The 18,501-nt window shown below is 40.1% G+C and overlaps 1 protein-coding gene across 2 annotated transcripts in view; it reads right to left on the reverse strand.

The window, feature by feature from the left end:
• Positions 1-7,814: 7,814 nt before the first annotated feature.
• LOC146499732 (copine-8) overlaps positions 7,815-18,501 on the reverse strand; it is a 134,943-nt gene continuing 124,256 nt past the window's right edge. For both annotated transcript variants that reach the window (XM_085137749.1, XM_085137748.1), the window contains exons 17-20: positions 17,805-17,907; positions 14,495-14,552; positions 14,309-14,382; positions 7,815-10,424 (exon numbers count right to left, since the gene is read on the reverse strand). In XM_085137749.1, coding sequence (XP_084993875.1) covers positions 10,236-10,424; positions 14,309-14,382; positions 14,495-14,552; positions 17,805-17,907 — 424 coding nt within the window. In that variant the 3' untranslated portion in view covers positions 7,815-10,235. The remainder of the gene's footprint in view (positions 10,425-14,308; positions 14,383-14,494; positions 14,553-17,804; positions 17,908-18,501) is intronic.

Below are 18,501 nucleotides of genomic sequence, written 5' to 3' on the forward strand. Positions count from 1 at the left end.
TACAGACTGTTATATGCCTGATAATCCTCCCAGCACAAATGCAAAGTTAATGGAGGTATAAGTGAACAAATAATGTTAATCAGGCACAAGAATAGCAAAGTTGCCATGCAAACAGCAGCTCACCTGTACGTCCACGTGAATGCAAAGCGAATGCAGCGATTACATAGTTGTTGGATGGAAAGACAGTGAGCAAAGCTGGATGCTGACCTTAAATCCAGGTCAGCATCATTGGATTTTGCTCCAAGACATGATAAACAGAGAAGTTTTTTGAAAAAGGGTCAAACAATGCTAAACTCTCTTGATGCTTTGAAGCTAATTTGTTTTTGGCCAATCAGTATTATTGTAGGGTCTTTACCTTACAATATAAAGCACCTTGAGGCGACTATTGTTGTGATTTGGCACTATGTAAATAAAGCTAAATTAAATTTTATTATTGTCTGTGCAACCAGCTACCAACAGATACCGCTTTAGAGATTTGTGAATGCAAAGTAGTCATGTAGTGTCTTTATAGTCAATATAAATGCAAACAAACAATATTGTATTGTAAAAAAAAGTTGCAGAATTTGTGCATCTTGCAAGGTACAAGTAGTTGCTATGCTACAGACACAGAAATGACTGGAGACTGCAGCACAACCAAAATGACGGAAACTATGTGAATAAATCCCCGTCTTCAAAGTGGTTGCTTTACTTTGTTGTTAGCAAAGAAATGAGATCAAGCTGACAATTAGATGCAGTTTATTTGTGGTAATACTATATTGAACTGCTATTAATTGGTAAACATTGCAAATCTGTTACTGTGTGTTGCAAACCTGTCACCGTTTATGTACAAGAAATTCACATTAAGCAGAAGTTCACATTAGCTATAACTTTATGAATTTGAAACAGGAATTCATAAAGTCAATGACAATTAGCTTTTATAGAGGAATCTAACCAATTGATTTCCAATTGGGAACCAGTGGAGTCAAGTCCCCTACTGCAAAGACAATCTAGTTTGCAATGTGTCTGCATTTATAAGTTAGACGATGAAGCTCCAGCAATGCTTTATTGCTCTTCTTTCACCAGTGTATTTGACCAATAACTTTTAGCTTAAGCCTAAAGCACTTCAACCTCTCAAGACTTTCTTTTCTTCTCTGTGCACCTTGGAAGTAGGTGACGTTGTGCCACGAACCTCAGCTCTGTTTAAAAACCAGATGAAAACCTTCCTTGCTCACTGCGCATCCATTCATCCTATTTTTATTCTAGTGTGACTGAGCCATTAGCTAGCTATTAGCATAAAGGTTGAAAACGGTGTGGAAACCTTGGGTTTCACTGTAGTAAAGCTAGTAAAAAAAATAAAATTCAGTACTCTGAAATACTCTTTGTGCCCTCAGAGTGTAAACTAGTGAACATTAAAAGGGTTACAATGGCAGATGTGTGAGCCCTAAGACTTTTATTAGTGTAATGGGTGCAAAAAAGGAAAAAGAAAAACAATTTATATTTCATTTTAGTCATGAGTTTAGTCCATTTCTAGATATTCTTAACTGAGCTGAAATTTGGGTGTAAAAGCCAGGTTTAGTGTAAGCACATCACCAAATCTTTTGTATTGATGGTGTTCTGATTGTTGATAAATAATAATAGAATGAAAAACAGCAGTGGTCCTAAGATTGAACCCTGAGGCACACCTTTGGTTGCTCTCGTAGAGCTAGAAGTAATAATTTCTGTCCTTACCAAAATACAAAATACAAAATAACCAAAATACATCAGTGACCTCCTGACCCAGTATGAACCTTCCAGATCCCTCAGGTCATCTGGATCCGGTCTTTTATCAGTTCCCAGAGTCAGAACCAGACATGGAGAAGCTGCATTCAGCTTTTATGCTCCTTATATCTGGAACAAACTCCCAGAAAGCCTCGGATCAGCTGAAACACTCAGTTTATTTAAATCCAGGTTGAAGACTCACCTGTTCTCAGCTGCATTTGAATAAAGCACCAAATCCGCACTTAAGCTTAAATTTCAAAACTTACATTTTAACTACTGATTTTATCTACTGTTCTGATTTTATCTGTTTTGATTTTATATACTGTTTTGTTTGTTTGTTTGTTTTAATCAATTTTAAATCATGCTTTTTATTTGTTTTTGTTTCTAATGTCTCTGTAAAGCACTTTGAATCACCTTGTTGTTGAATTGTGCTATACAAATAAACTTGCCTTGCCTTGCCTTTACATACTGAGCTGTGCTGGTCCATTTTCAAACCATTTCAAACTGTTTACTCAGACAGTCTGCATGGGCAAGTATTTTAATATTGTATGACATGTGTGCCAAAAGCCTTTGAAAGGTCGATTTAAAAGGACTGCAAGATTTGTTTTTAAAAAATACACATGGCACAAACACATTTGTATTACAATGCTTGTTGCCTGCAAGGTGATGAGCAGCTCGACCATGAAAATTACTGGAGAGTTACAGTTTTGATGGTGTCAGCTAGAAGGAAAGCCAGGCAGTACACACACGTATGAAACCAGCAGTCATATTTATTTTGCAGTGAAGGTGCTGGAACACTGCATTCTCCTTCAGTGCCACTTTTCCCTAAAATTTCACACTGTTTCTCCAAGGTTAAGTAACATCTCTGTTAACAGTAGGAGGAGAATCACTCCTCCGGCTGTAAACGGCTGAGAGACAATCACTTCACAGCATAACTGCATAACCCCTCTGCTCTCGGAAGCTGACAATATCCGAAAACGCAAACAAAAACAAGCTGGATTGAAAGTGCTGGAAATCAGGGATCTCAGCACCTGTCAGAGTGCTTGCAGAGTTACTGGGTGGTGCTGAAGAACAACATCAACCCCCAGCAGATACACACCGCACGGTTGTGTACTTCTGTTTGTCACGGCATTGATGGTTTTGCTGATTGCCAGGTGAAAATACAAACTGAGAAACATTTTTTCATTTTACAAGAAATAACTGCCACCAATCAGAAAGATGACTCAGTAATGGCAACTTTCAAAATAACATAAAAGTTCTTCATGTTCTGAAGCGGTGCCTAGTTCAAGATTAGTGGCCATGTGTCTGTGTGGTTTGTGTGTTTGTGGTGTGGGTAGACTTTCTTGTACTGCAATTATCCTGTCAGATGGAGCAAACCTGATATTAATCCTAACAGGCTGGGGCTGGAAAAACGACAACAGGGAAAAATACGGAGCAGAAATCCAAACATACAGTCGTGTGAAAAAGTATACAAGTATACATACACATCATAACAAAAGCTAAACTAATTTCCCCTTGTGGGACAGTAAAGACTTTGAATTGAAATTGAATTGAACTGAAAAATCATCTGGGCCCTAGTAGGTCTAGAGTTAGGTAAATACATGAACAACATATGAGACAAATAAAAACAATAACTTGGAGTAATGGTTTTCTATATGACTTTATCAGTGTCTCACATAACTGTGGAGGAACTTTGGCCCACTGTTTTTCACAGCGTTACTTTAGTTCATGAAATGTTTGCGGGCTCCTAAGGTCCTACCACAACTTTTGGATTTGGACGCCACTTTGATTCTTTTCTTTTTCAGCCATTCTGTTGTAGATTTGCTGTTGTACTTAGGATCATTGTCCTGTTGCATGAGCCAAATTCAGGAAAGCTTTAGGTCAGGGGTGGGGAACTCCAGGCCTCAAGGGCCGGTGTCCTGTAGGTTTTAGATCTCACCCTGGGTCAACACACCTGAATCAAATGATTAGTTCATTACCAGGTCTCTAGTGAACTTCAAGACATGTTGAGGAGGTCATTTAGCCATTCAGATCAGCTGTGTTGGATCAAGGACACATCTAAAACCTGCAGGACACTACCCTTGAGAACTGGAGTTCCCCCACCCCTGCTTTAGGTGTTGCACAGATTGAGCAGATTTGACTAGAACAGGGGTGGGCAATCTCAGTCCACGAGGGGCGGTGTCCCTGCAGGTTTTGGATGTGTCCTCGAACCAACACAGCTGATTTAAATGGCTAAATTAGCTCCTCAACATGTCCTGAAGTTCTCCAGAGGCCTGGTAACGAACTAATCATGTGATTCAGCTGTGTTGACCCAAGGTGAGATCTAAAACCTGCAGGGACACCGGCCCTTGTGGACTGAGATTGCCCACCCTTGGACTAGAATATGCTAATATAGTAAGGAGTTTTTGGTAAAGTAAATGCCTGCAAAGTGCCCAGGTCCTTTGGCTGCAGAACAAGCCCCAATCACTACCCCTCCACCACCGTGATTGACAGTTGGTGTGAGACATTTGTGCAGACATGCTGTGTTTGGCTTTCACCAAACACGGTGCTGTGCAATATGGCAAAACATCTCCACTTTGGTCTAATCTGTTCAAAGGACAGTGTTTCAGAAGTATTGTGGTTAGTCAGATGCAACATAACAAATCTATTTAAATATGCCAAGTGTTGGAGAGATCCTAATTTGAAGAGGCAGACTGTTCCAAACTTTCGGCGCAGCAATCGCAAAGGCCCAGTCTCCTCTGTGTTCTAGTCTGCTTCTAGGAACAATCAGAATCAGCTGACCTAGGAGTTCTAACATTAGTGTAACATACAGACGATTTGTCACGTCCCAAGGCGTCCCTCAGGAACGCGAAAGGTAACCTTCCGATAGATTGCCGCTCCTGCCGGCAACACACGCTCCAGCCGTGTATTCTAGCCCTAAACCTAACCTTAACCCTAACCATAACCATAACCTTAACCACAACCCTAATAGTGTTAGATTGTCTTTTCCAAAGCAATTAAAGTAAAATAAATGTACAAGTGCAGATTGAGTGAAAAACGGTTCTCATGTTTCCTCCTTTTTCCAAACGTGGAACATAAAAATGTGTTGGGTGGCTGAAAGCGTAACATACCGACGATTTGTCACATAGCGTACTATGTTACACTTTGAGAGTGAGAACGTGTTGAGCATTAACATTAACATGGTAACCGAGGCCTGACATATAAAGTACCAAATGTATTCTGCAGCAGGACACTGACCCCAAACACACAGCCAAAGTCATTAAGAACTATCTTCAGCGTGAAGAAGAACAAGAAGTACTGGAAGTGATGGTATGGCCCCCATAGGCCTGATCTCAACATCATCGAGTCTGTCTGGGATTACATGAAGAGACAGAAGGATTTGAGGAAGCCTACATCCACAAAAGATCCGTGGTTAGTTCTCCAAGATGTTTAGAACAACCTACCAGCCGAGTTCCTTCAAAAACTGTGTGCAAGTGTAGCTAGAAGAAGGCAAAGGGAGGTCACACCAAATATTGATTTGATATGTAAAACCTCTGAACAGAGAGAAGGCATGCTTTCTTTTTTCCATAATTGTGGGGTAAAAGGAGAAAAAAATTGACTTTTAACCTTTGACTGGCTCAGAGGGGAAAAAAACAACTCACAAAATGTCGTTTAATATGAATATTTATTTAAAAATCAATAGTTCAATACAGAAATAGTCATCTGTTATATGTATTATCAGACAGTCAGGCCATGCTTTCTCTGATTAATCACGGTCTCAAAAAAGTACAAGAATTTTTTTTCCCATTATTGAGCTTGTGCAAAGAAAACACACTAGAAAGCAATAGAAACACTGACACAAAGTAGATAACGATCAGTTCCTTTGAACAGTTCATTTTCCAGAAGAAGGCATCGCACAATTCCAAAAAGATCAGTCAAAGATTTAAGGCCATTTTGTACAATTAATTTTCATATAGATTCGTATATTTCAAAACACTCAGTTTTCAACAAAAGGAACTGGTGCATCCTTTGTAAAACTGTACATGCAAACATAGTGCACATTATTAAGAAGATATGACGAGCATACGATACATTATTTGGATATCTTTAGTAAACAAAGATCTTACGTGTGTTAACACCTCACATGATCTAATAAAACACGCTTAGAAAAGGTGCCTCACAGGCACACGCGCGCGCACACACAAACACACGCTCGCGTTCGCGCAGTATACATCAAATGTGTTCACACATATACACACTTGTGGCTTCATGAGGCTTGTCAAAGTTAGTGAGCCGTGTAAAACTGTATGGAAGCTGAGAAAGGTCTGAAAATATGATCCTTACTTACATACATACAATAACATATTATTCCACAGTAAGAAACTAAAAAGTAGTAGTGCTTAATTTGAAATATTGGAATTTGAATGGATTGAATTTGGGTTTAATTAGTTTTCTGTTTTTTCAAAGTCCAGCAAGAAAATTTCAAGTTTTCCAATTTCCAGAGCTTCAAATTCAATTTTACATTCAAGTGTCTGTGTTTCAAACCTGGTTTGATTTTAAAAAGTTAAAAGTTTCTATCCTGAATTTCACTAAACCAGGTCCAGCAACTCTTTGTTGGGGTTTGTTGTTTGTTCATCAGTAAACAAACAACGAGAAAAATGGCCTAAAATCCTAAAATCAGAGAAAAAAAAAACAAGTTTAACTATAAATGAGGAATTTAAATGACACAATTACCTGATTTTCACAACATTTTAGGTTATGGTGACAACATCAAGTATTTAAATCAGCTCATAATTGACAATTTAGCCCTGATTAGCTGGTCTTCTCATGAAATTTGGTGAAATTAAAATTAGGGAACAGATGTATTTTCCAACCTGTAAAGTTTTTAATGATGAACGTGTGACTACAAGAGGTAGTTTGTTGTTCAAATAGCATGGGTTTAAATCTGGGCAGCCAACTGAAATTGGGATTAAAGCCAAGCTGTTGTTGTAGTCTGCAAACAATTCAAGTTGTTGTTTACATCCATGTGTGTCCAGACTCATTATGTACAGCCTGTAGCATATCTGCAAGGAATCTAACAGGTGGGCAACTTCTATTAAGATCATCAAATCAGTATCTGACTCATCATCTCCCTGTTTGGCACTGAATAATGGTCAAAAGTGTTTTTGCTAGAAAACATTATATCACAATAAAGTTGACTTTTGACACTTTGGATATAAAAAATTATAATTTATTCCCATTACACAACATTTGTTGTTGGTGGTATTTTTTTAAGTATGAATTATATGGCCAAAAGTGTATTCACAGGTCAGTGTGTTTGACCTTTAACCATGCAGTTCCACCTTAAGTCCAAGCGGATGTTTGTGTGGAATTTAAAGAAGTAATATTGTTTTTGTTTTTTTTAAATGCTTGGTCCACAGCTGTCACCAGAGACTAGGCAAAAAAAGAAAGAAAAAAAAAGAATGGAAATATATAAATGGCCTGTTGAAAAGGTTTATTCACATTTGCCTCTCTATAACTCCTTCTAGGTTAGATTTTTAAACCGTAGTGTTTCAACTACTGATGAAAAGCTGTATTTATAGGCAGTCCTGGTATTTGCAAAGAGTGTTTCTTGCTCTAGTAGTTCAGGGAACTTCTCTGTTTTTCAGCAACCGGCTATAGCAAACAAATTCTATCTGCTCCAACAGCTTAGTCTGGGATTTTGCAATGTATCATGCTGTGATGACCTTGAGGTCCACCTAGGGTTTGATCAGGTGCTAACTATGTCTCTGTTTGCTCTGCAGGGACTGATTAGGTGACATAGAACGAGCATAGAGGTGCCCTGTCTAGGCAATGTTAATGTTGAATTATTATGCTTATTTATGCTTTCAACTGAGCAGTTGGCCACAAGAAACCTAAACCAGTACACACACATTAATTTGATAAATTCGGCGAAATTGAGTTTCTGCTACGGTGACAATACATGGGGAAGACTGTAAAAAAGAAAGAGAAATGTGAGAATGCAATAAGAAATGCAGCAATGTACAGTCCAGTCTCACTGCAAAATGTAAAATTGTCACAAAAAAAGACAAACTATTGTCTTTTGTTTTGTTTTTGAGTGATAAACTGTATGAATTATGTAACTCTTTTGTGTCTGCAGCACCTGTGGTTCAGACAACGTAGAAACAACTGTATTTTAATGCAAACTCGTTTGCCTTTTAAAATTGGTAAATTAAATTTTTTTGTATATATGTCACTGGATACGAAAATAATATTGTCAAAAGTCCTGTTGGGGAACATGAAACAACTGTAAAACTAGTATCCAGAAACACAAATCAAAAGAATTTGTGACTATTTCTCAAACTACCGTGAGGCTGCGGTGCAATGTAAAGTATTCCAAAGTACGGTATGTAAAAAATTCCAGTTACAATTTTTTATTTATTTATTTTTTAGTGTTGCTTTCATGGTTACTCCTTTTTACAAGGAGATGGAGATAGCACATGAATATTAAAATGTTGCATTCCCACTTAATTTAAATATTGTATCTACTGTTGTTTTAAAAGGTTATTTCAATTGACATCCATATCTCAATCCAAATCTCCGCATTCACACACACTTGTGACAAAAATAGAAGACTTTAAATTGGAAACTTGTCGAAACGGTGAATACAACTCGCATGCGTCATCCTCGTTCATATGATTAGCACATATAAATACACATCGTAAAAACAAAGCTGTATCAAAGCTAAAGGTGTAATAAAAATGCACTCAAGTACAAACACACTATACCCACGCAAAGAAAAAATATAGGGAAAATGTGTTTTTCTCTGCATTTTTGACCACTGGGCTCTTTTTGCTCAAACAGTATTTTGTTTGAGAGCAGCTGCTATTGTTTTACACATTGGGCAGGAATATGTGACAACACAATGAGACAAAACTCCTGGGCACGTGCGCATCCTACTGCCAAGGCAGTTTGTAGCAGAAAGACAGACACAGAGAGACAGGGTAGCCATGTTTCCATTCAACTCTCAAGTAGTGCTACATAAACAGCCAAAAAGCTCTTTATTGAGCTTGGATGGAGGATTGAAGTAAAATATAATAGGGTCAAAAAATGTAAAAACCGAATATGTAACTAATATTAGCCTCATTTTAATTTTTTGTTGACTTCACAGTCATGCTAACAGCATCATTCTTTTAAAATGCTAACATTAAGGCTGCTAGCATGTTCACAACGATAATGCTAGCATGCTAATGGCTAGCAATTAAGCTATTTGCGATGCTCACCGCCTTGGCGTGTAAGCATATTAACAGTCACTAATTGGTGGTAAATATAATTTGTTTTTAATGATACTTTTTCTTTTTCTTGTGACTTTAAATGTATAACAACGTTAGACATTAATATGGGAGTTTTCAATTTTTATCAAAGATGTGCGCTAGCTAACCAACAGTGCTGTTCCTTGAGTATTTAGCTTACATTTCTTTAGGATGAACAGAGAGTCTAGGTTTTTTAAATAATTTCCAGTCAAGTTAAACCCTGTATGAAGGTCATTATAGTACTTGAACAAAAAAATAAATAAAATAAAAAACTAAATAAAACCCTTCTTATTTCCGATTAGCATAAAATTCTGTTTTTTCAATTAAACTAGCTAAAAAAAAAGGCTGGATGGAAAGACAGCTAAAAATGACAAATGTAGAAAAGAAAGGATTGAGAGAGATGGACAGATAAGGCTGAAGAAGACAGACGAATGAAGATACTGGCAGACAGACACTCATCCCCCACAGACAGACAGATGAATAAAAGAGGTAGTGCAGGGCCACTATATGCATGCAGTTGACTGAGGCTACACTCATGCAAAAGTTTAATACAAACACTAGAATACAGTACGGTACAGTACAGCACAGTACAGTACGGTACAGAAGGGCTACCAGGACCTGCACTGCTGCTACCTGGCATGGATGCCAGGAGAGAGAAAGAAAGAAAGAGAGTATTACAAGCTTCATATTGAAACTATATAAAAGTATCAACAGTAAAAATCCTCGTTAGCATTTACTGTAAACAATGAGTGATTTGGAGAGAAAGAGAAAGAAAGAAGAAGTTATATATGTCCAGTTATTTACAAGTGAAATTACTGCTCATTTAAGACCAAGTAACTCCTTCATTTGTCTGGAGACATTCTCTTTAAAAAGTAAGATCAGCCGTTTTATACTGCTTTTCTTCCTTTCTTTTTTATTTCTGCCACAATTTGAATTGAGACTCTCTGAAATTTCTCCAAAATCTTTCCAAGCATAAAATAAGCAGGTAAAAAAAAAATCAAAACAATAACAGGAATGCTTGACAGTGGAAGTAAACAGACTCTCATCTTCTTTTCCTGCCCTCAAAAGCGTCACTCTCCTGGCCCGGCATGCAGCTTTCTGAACACATGAAAGACCACTGTGATCCACAACCACAAGGCATGGAGAGCGGCTTTAAGGAAATGGAAGTATTTCGCGTGACAAGTTCGGCGAACCCCTGACTCCAAAACCTTTTTCCAGCCTTGCTCCTCAGATCTGGGTTTGGATGGGCTGCCCAGGTGGTGTGTATGGAGGCGGCGCCGGTGAAGGCTTTATCCCGCGGGTCCGCATGTAGGAGAGGAACTGGTCTGGAATCTCAGCCAAGACATCTTTGGCGAGCCGGGCCATGCTTAGGATGTGGTTTCCCGTACGATCGATGTAGTCCCTGAACGGGACAAACTGAAAGGTAAGAGGAGGAGAGAGATGTTTAAAAAAGCAGCAAAAAAAAAAAAAACAGATGTTGGGACAGGAGTTGGTTTGAAGAACAATGCGAAATCAATCATATATAGGTTTTATAGGCACTGCAGGCCATTTCCTCTTGCATGATTCTGCACGTCATAGCCATAAACTCTTTTAGCTAGCCAGCTAAGTCAGCATCATAGGCAGTGTAAAAGGTGAACAAATTTTGAAGCTTTGCCATTAGAACTTTAAAAATATTACAGTTATCGTTAACCAAGCAGAGCTGATTATTTCCTTATTGATTGTTGGTCCTGTTGTAATTGAATGTAACCCTACCAAATAAATGACTACTATCTGCTTTCCATGTGGTTTTACTGTATTTGATGTTGTTCTGCACTGAAACTGACCAGTTAGTCACGTGACCAGAGCTCAAACATCTGTCTTCTAAGACTTTCTGAAGAAAAGCAGTCATAGAAAGTTCTGTCTGGATGAACAAAACTTAAACTTTTGTCATTTCAGGCAATAGAACAGCTGAAAGCTAGAAAGCTTTTACTGAAGACGCTGCTTTAAAAATAACTTTATGGAAGTAGGACCGGCCAACTGATAGGACTTACAGAGGTGAAGATATCGGTGAAATGTGTGGGAAGACAGTTGGGTTTGGTAAAGAGGGGGAAAATGAGAGAAGTCACAGAGAGGATAGACGGCAATAAGGAAGAAAAGCGCAGATGGAGAAGAGACTGGGTGAAAGGAAGAGAAAGGGGGGTGAGAAAGAAGGAGGGTGAAATATGGTGGGGTGGAGGGGGGAGCAGTGGGAAGAGCCACACAAACGAACGAAGAAAATGAAGAAGTTGAATTAAGTAATACTATTCATCTGCTTTTTGTTACAAGTGGGAGATGTACTTGTGAACTGCAAGATTATTTTTGTAAAAGTACAGCTGTACAGCTCACCAGGCTAGCAGCTGCCTGCGAGAAGAATCTAGCCTAATTAAGACGCTGCAGAATCGCCCGGGCGGCTGAAACTCTGGCGTGTAGCTGTGCGGCGATCGGACTACAGCAAATGTAAAGGTTTCGCCTCAACTGGGGTAAAGAAAAGTCCGAATCTGTAACATCACCTAGCTGAGCAGAACATGTAGAAAGACGAAATGTGCATATTTTCATCCAATTTTTCATTTTTTTCCCCTGAGACTTTTGGTAATAGAGTCTCCTGACACGGTTTGGGGCTGCTGGAGTGAGAAATTGAGCAGTTGGAAGCTTTGAGATAAGGCGAAAATACAAGCCAGCAGCTACATAACAAGCACCAGTTAGCTCTAGGAAAAGTCAGGGATTACTGGGATCAAATATTAGGCTGCATAATTTATAGTGGTGCTGAAAGCATATGTGTATCCTAAAACACAAGTCACCGTATGATCACTGAAGTTGTTTCACTTTGCTGAAATAAATCTTGTAAGTCTCTCTCATAATGTCCCTCCAATGGAAGACAAAGTCACTTTCTATATTTACTTAATGAGATGCTGTCACCTGCAATCACAAGATCACAAATGGAGACAATTTGTGCTGGAAACACTTGCTGCAGAAGTTAAGCTTCACCATGACACTTGGGGTTATTAGCTTTCTGATAATGAGATCCTGCAGACTGAGCTGGTGTAATGTTCCCATACAGAAATTTAGTTTTTCACCGCCACCAGGTCTTTTTCTGCATGGAGCGCTTGTGTATGTGTGTGCTTGAGCTTGTTAAAAAAAAAACAACTAACTAATGAGCGTGGCTCTGAGGGAGGGTGCGAGAAATAAGACTATGACGGTGGCATAAAGGTCACGGAGGAGGAAAACGTGACTTCTCCGTGTTGCAATCAAACAAGTGGTTTGCTGTGAATGTTCGCTTTTCTTCTAGTTCTTTTACTTCGGTGCTAAGATTAAAGCTGCTTTGGGATTACCTGCAACCGTGAAGTGATCCCCTGCAGCAACACAAACAGGAACACAAATAAAAGGGAAGGTAAAGAAAGCCTGGCTGAACTGGATGATGAAGGGATGGGTGAACTAATACTGTATGACTGTGACTTTATACATTAAAGGCACGTCTATGTGGCTGCTTTGCTAACCTAAATGACCTTTTAAGAATAAAGAACTTAAGCACACAGGTAGCCGCTGTTGTGGCTATGCCGAAGCCACATGGGGAAAATTCTGATCTTTCTGCGCTGCACAGGTCCATCGTGCATGGCTGCCTGCAGACCCCACAATGCCCTAGGCTTTTTAAAATGGGCATTAAGCCAGGGGTTAGAGCTGAGGTTCACTGTTCATTCACTTTAATGAGGAAGTGAGACTGAGTAAAAGATGGAGGGGATTGCGATTTGGCTCTTCACTGTTACTGGGGAGCCTGCCATTATCTTTCTGTGTGTGTGTGTGTCTATTGCCATCTGGGGTCTGGTGCACCACATGGTTGATTCTGTCTGCTCATACCTCCCAGGCCCAATAAAAATGCATAGGCCCTGAGTTTGGCTGGAACTGGAATTTTGTTGGGAATGTGCATTGCTAAAACATCAGCTGATAGGGGTCTTCAGGTGGGTCCCACTTAATTACCCAATTTGAGCACTTGATTTGTCAGGTGTAAATGATGTACCTCGTAGCACAGGTATTGTTTCAGCACACACAGTTTGTACAGTTAAATCCACAACTTGTTTTGGATTTAACTGTCCTGTCTTCCTTCTCTCACCCCAACCGGTTGCAGCAGATGGCCCCGCCCCTCCCTGAGCCTGGTTCTAGCAGAAGTTTCTTCCTGTTAAAAGGGACTTTTTCCTTCCCACTGTCGCCAAAGTGCTTGCTCATAGGGGTCATATGATTGTTGGGTTTGTTATGATTCAGTGTCATGGATTTTTTTTTTTATACTGTGTTTTTTGTCTGCCACACCAGAGGGTGGCATAGTTTGTATCCTGTGTTACTGCTGCTATGTGAGTTCCAGGTGGAGGCTGACCATTGGTGGAGGACTGGGAGAGGCCGGCTATAAATGAGGACCCTTTTCAACCCGCCTACTTCCTGTTCCCAACGAACTGTGCATGTGGCTGTGTGTGAATTTGTATTCTGGGAGCTTTTGCCGTGTTGTAAATAGTTTGTTGTATATAGATGTAAATAGTTGTCGATATTTTTTTTACTCTGTAGCTGTAGGGGTGAGAAGCCATTTTTCTTTGGGAACCTTTTCTCCTGTTTTTGGTTAGAGAGGCAGGTAAGACACCTGTAATATTCTTTTGGGGTTTTCTGTGAAGGTAAGCCAGCTGCATTTCATTTCTAGAGTTTTTGTTTGTTGTTTTGCCCATGCTCACCCTGACGCCTGCTACCTTTTGGGACTTAATAAACTGACTGGCTGTTGTGAAATCCGTGGTAGCTGTTTTTTGTTGGTTCGTCTTCCTTAAGCGCAGGGAGTGTGGGGGCATTTCTCCTTATTTTTATTTTCCTTATGTTGCACGCCGGTTTTCCCTGGGCTGGGGTGTAACAGGTTGTTCTCTGTATCTATTATTGTAGGCTCTACCTTACAATATAAAGCGCCTTGATGCAACTGTTGTTGTGATTGGCGCTGTATAAATAAAATTGAATTGAATTGAATTGTCTCGTGGGCAGTGCTGCTCCGTGAGGATGGGGCTGGCTCACACCAATTTGACTCAACTCCACTTTCCAATTAATATTCACAGGCTTTATTTACAAACAATCATTTGGCATGCAATCCCAGTGAGAGGACACCCGTATGACCTGCATTTAATACCCTTAAGACGTCTGTATACTCAATTTAAATATATCGTCACAGCAAAGCCGTCAGAACACAGAATGGCCCGAAAACGCAGACCCAAGACAGGGACACAGGTAATGAGGATGAGTAACGATTTAAGAGATGAAGGCACCTGAACAATGTCCCTCTCGGCGAATCTTCCTCTAGAAGAGATTCTGACTTCATCGCCGTCTAATTCAATCATGGCTGTAAAGATTAAAGACAAAACTAAGCTGGCTGCAGTTTTTCCTACAAAAAAATCTAATCAAATAAAGGTTTGTTATTTTAACCCACATGTTTCAAGATCTTGTTGACTTACCATCAAATTCTGCAGGCCCTACTCCCACGATGATAATTGACATCGGCAGGCAGGAGGCCTAAACGAGAGCGAGAGGAAGAACAATTAATATTTCAAAACATTCAAAGCTGTGAAAGTCTTTACTTGAGCGTAACACCATGCATGTTCACCCGTGTTGGACACTGTGGAGGTTTTTCTTTAGTAAACAAATCATGTCACGTTCATGTCTCGCAGAGCACATACAATATGTGTGATCATGTGTGTTTTCCACCCCCGGAGCGCTGCGTGGGTTGAGCCATCACTGTAATTAATATTAGACATGAGACACTCAACTCGCTGACAGCTAACAAATGACATGTGTTTGTGTTGTACGTGGGCGCATTCGTTCAAGTGTCACAGAGTGTGTATGCAGTCCATCGGTGTGTGAGTGTGTTCAGTGAGTAATGTTATGACCTCAGGCTGCAGAAAGATAGATGATGTTATCAAAACATCTCGTTTATTTTTTTCCTCCCTGTGGTAGAGGTCTTCATTGGGTTTCTAATTCTGCTCCGCTCACCCCCCCTCCCCCCTCATATCTCGCATATATCTGCCCCCTTTTTTGAACCCAAGCCTTCTATTTCTCCCGTCAAACCATCAAACCCCCTGTCCTTTGTTGTTTTCACAGGCCCTGAGATGGATCAGTGGTTTCAGAAACATGGCTTCCGTTCACTGTTCATTTTGTTTGCATTCTGGGCGACTCTGGACTTGACAGTGATGGAGAGGATGGTGCGAAGGTGAACCACATGCTGGCAAAAGCAGCACAGCAAACACACATTATAACAGAAGGAACCGCTGCCCGTCATGGACGTCGTATCAAATGCAAAATTCTATTTTTTATTAAATCCTCTCAACTGTGCACAGTTCACATGAGTTTCCACACCTCTGCTCATTTGCACACAGTTTTGTCTTGACTGTAAATGTTTACAATCCAGAGTATTTTTTTATGTTTGAGATTTGGTACACAGTTATTTCGTCATGTTTCCTAACTTTTCCCACCATAACACCGCTTGTAACCAGCACAACAACAGAAAACTGCTACCCGTGCACTATAGTGCACTAACCCTGATGTGTGAAAAGCACACTGTGACTTGCTGTACATGCTAACCCAGTATAAAAGGAGGATGTAGCCATGGCGATGTCACCTGCTGGGTTGGGCCTCTACATTTTGAAGCTTCAAAATGAGCCACCACACAGTTCTTATTGATGGTTTTTTGAAGTTACTATATTTGGACAAAAGTGCTGAATTATCTTGGTTTGCAAGCTGTCTCCACAAAGTGTACAGACATGCATTGCCCAGTAATAATCTAATAGTATATTAGAATTCCTCTCAACCGAAGCACAAAGCACACAGCTACAAAATTAATCAGATAATCCATTAAAAATGCCCCAACAGGCATAAACACAGTAGAGAGGTCTACTTCAGTGAGTGAAATTAATAGAGGTGAAGCCTAATAAAGCCAGCATATGCGAGCCAGCACCCCTGTGTTGGGAAACCTGTCAATTAAAACAGCCATGCTCCCAATCCAATTATCCAGGTGGATGAGCTTTAAAGAAATCATCCCACTCAGGATTCTAGAAATGAAGAAACTATCCACAGAGGCCAAAACTTATCCCCGTATCAGGCTATAAATATGCTTTTTAATGCTATAAAGTTGGCCGTTTTAACATGAGATTCCATGGATACGGACTCGAGAGGATCTGCAGTTTTTGCCACTTCTGCATTTTCCACTCAGCAGGTTTCCCCCTGTTCTAACCCTCAATGGTCAAAACTTTGATGATACAGTAATCATCGAGCACAAAGCAATTTTCATCTATTTAGGGATGGGAACATCATCAGTGCTAACAAACTATCTAGAAGTGTGAGATTTAGATTGTTGCACCTAGGGATGGGTACCGGTATCCGGTGCCATGATGGCACCGGTTCTGACATAAACGGTAGTAACCAGACCGAAAAGCAGCGCACATTTCGATGCTTTTTTTTCCTGAGCTGTGATACACTTTAGATTCTAGCCAATCATTTTATGTTTCGAGGATAGTAGGCGGGTCCAGGTACGTACGTTCTTTTAGAGCAGAGCTACAGATTAAAAATGCCCAAGACGAAGCGGTCAAAAGTCTGGCTGTACTTCACAGCAAAAGATGCAAACTCAGCAGCCTGCAACAAGTGCTTTAAGCTGAACTGTGATACTGTCAAAGGAAGTAACACCTCAAATCCGATGAAACACCTGGCGACGCATAGCGTTTTTTTTAAAAGCAGAGAAATGCGCCGTATTTGATAGCTTGCTGCGAGACCTCACACCGAGCACAGCTACTGCGGGTGTGGTGCCTGTTATCGGACCCGGAGTTAGCAACATCCCCAAGAACCCGAAGAGTAGAGTCCTGGCCCCTAGCCCTGCCAGTGTAGCAGAAATGATGAGGATGATGATGCAGCAGCAGCCGTTCTTCTCTGCGTGAGTAGCTTAATGTTGTTCGTGTGTAATTTACGTTGAGTATGCTAACCACGTTATTACATTAATGCATGTAAGGTGAACTAGCAAACATCATCATAGCTACATGCGGCTGTCTTCTTGTTTGATGGCAGATACTCCCTTCTCCCTGGCCAAAAAGGCTAAAATGACCAAAGAAAAAGTGGAAAACAGTTAAACATGAGAGGTTTTTGGACAAAGTTTGTGTTTTTTCCATTGTTTAAGCTGCTTCCAGCCAAGAGTGATACCATATATGCCCCATAGCTGCAGAAAAGACTAACATTGTTATCTTTTTACAAAAAATACAGCTGAACATGAGAGGTTTTTGGACCAATTTTGTGTTCTCCATTCTTTAAGCACCGGTTTGAGCACCGTTTAAGCACCGGCACCGTTTCAAAAGTACCGGTTTGGCACCGGTATCGTATAAAACCTAAACGATACCCATCCTTAGTTGCACCTTTAGCTAATTAGGTTGTGTTTTGATGTTTGATGGTCGTAGTGTTTTGGTGTTGTAAATATATGCGAAATGGGGCAGCTAGCATGATGGTCACGGTCATTTCTCTTTGCATTCGCCTGCATGGTGATTCGTTGCTTCTTTAGCATAAAGTACTGCTACGTAAAGTTTAATTAAGGGATGAATTGCTTCCTTCCTTGTTTGTCGTTCATGTTTTCATTATTTCCTCATTCCTTCAGCCAGTCTTTGGTTTTGAATGGCACTGGCTTTATTTATCATTATTATAATTAAACTTTTGCAACTAATATTTCTTCAAAGGGTGAACTTTCTGAGAGGCGCAGGCTCAGGTGTTCACAGCTGCTCTGCACACCCTTACATTGACAATAGATTCCTTGGTCTGGGCCATGTCTGAGATGACCCCGTCTGTGATGATGAGGAGCACAAAGTACTGGGAGCCATCCTTCACAGATGCTGCGTATCTGTACAAAAACACACAAAGACACAATTTGTGGTTATTTCTGATCCCCTTACACGTTTTTGTTACAAATACAGCTCATTACTTGAGTAGATTATGCATCACACTGTGTAGTTTAATTACATGTAAAGTATTTAGTGGCTTTATTTAATAAAGAGCAAAAACAGATCTGTGAAAACAGGGTGGTATTGATGCTCTGGATAATAGGATAACTTCATAATCTGTCAAACACATCATTATGTCAGTTTCACAGATTCTTGTCTTATTAAGAACTTTAGCCACTCTGTTACCAAGTGTGTCCTTTCACTCCTGTCTGAGTCGTGACCTGATATTATTCCAACTGCTTCAGTTTCTTTCAAGCATCACCTTTCTGTGCAGCAAGCTACGTCTCCATCTCCTAATAACTTCCACCATAAACCATCACAACACTGTAGATAGAGGGATGAAATATAGCAAAACAAGTCGAGTCAGAGACAGCGAGAGACCAAGGAAGACAAAGTCGATAATTACTAAGCTGTATGGGGGTGTGGAGTAAGAGATAGAAGAAATGATAAATGGGGGCTGTGCTATCAAAAAAAGAGATGCAGAGGCTGGACGG

Source organism: Neolamprologus multifasciatus, chromosome 17, assembly GCF_963576455.1.
Source record: "Neolamprologus multifasciatus chromosome 17, fNeoMul1.2, whole genome shotgun sequence".
Taxonomy (NCBI): Eukaryota; Metazoa; Chordata; class Actinopteri; order Cichliformes; family Cichlidae; genus Neolamprologus; species Neolamprologus multifasciatus.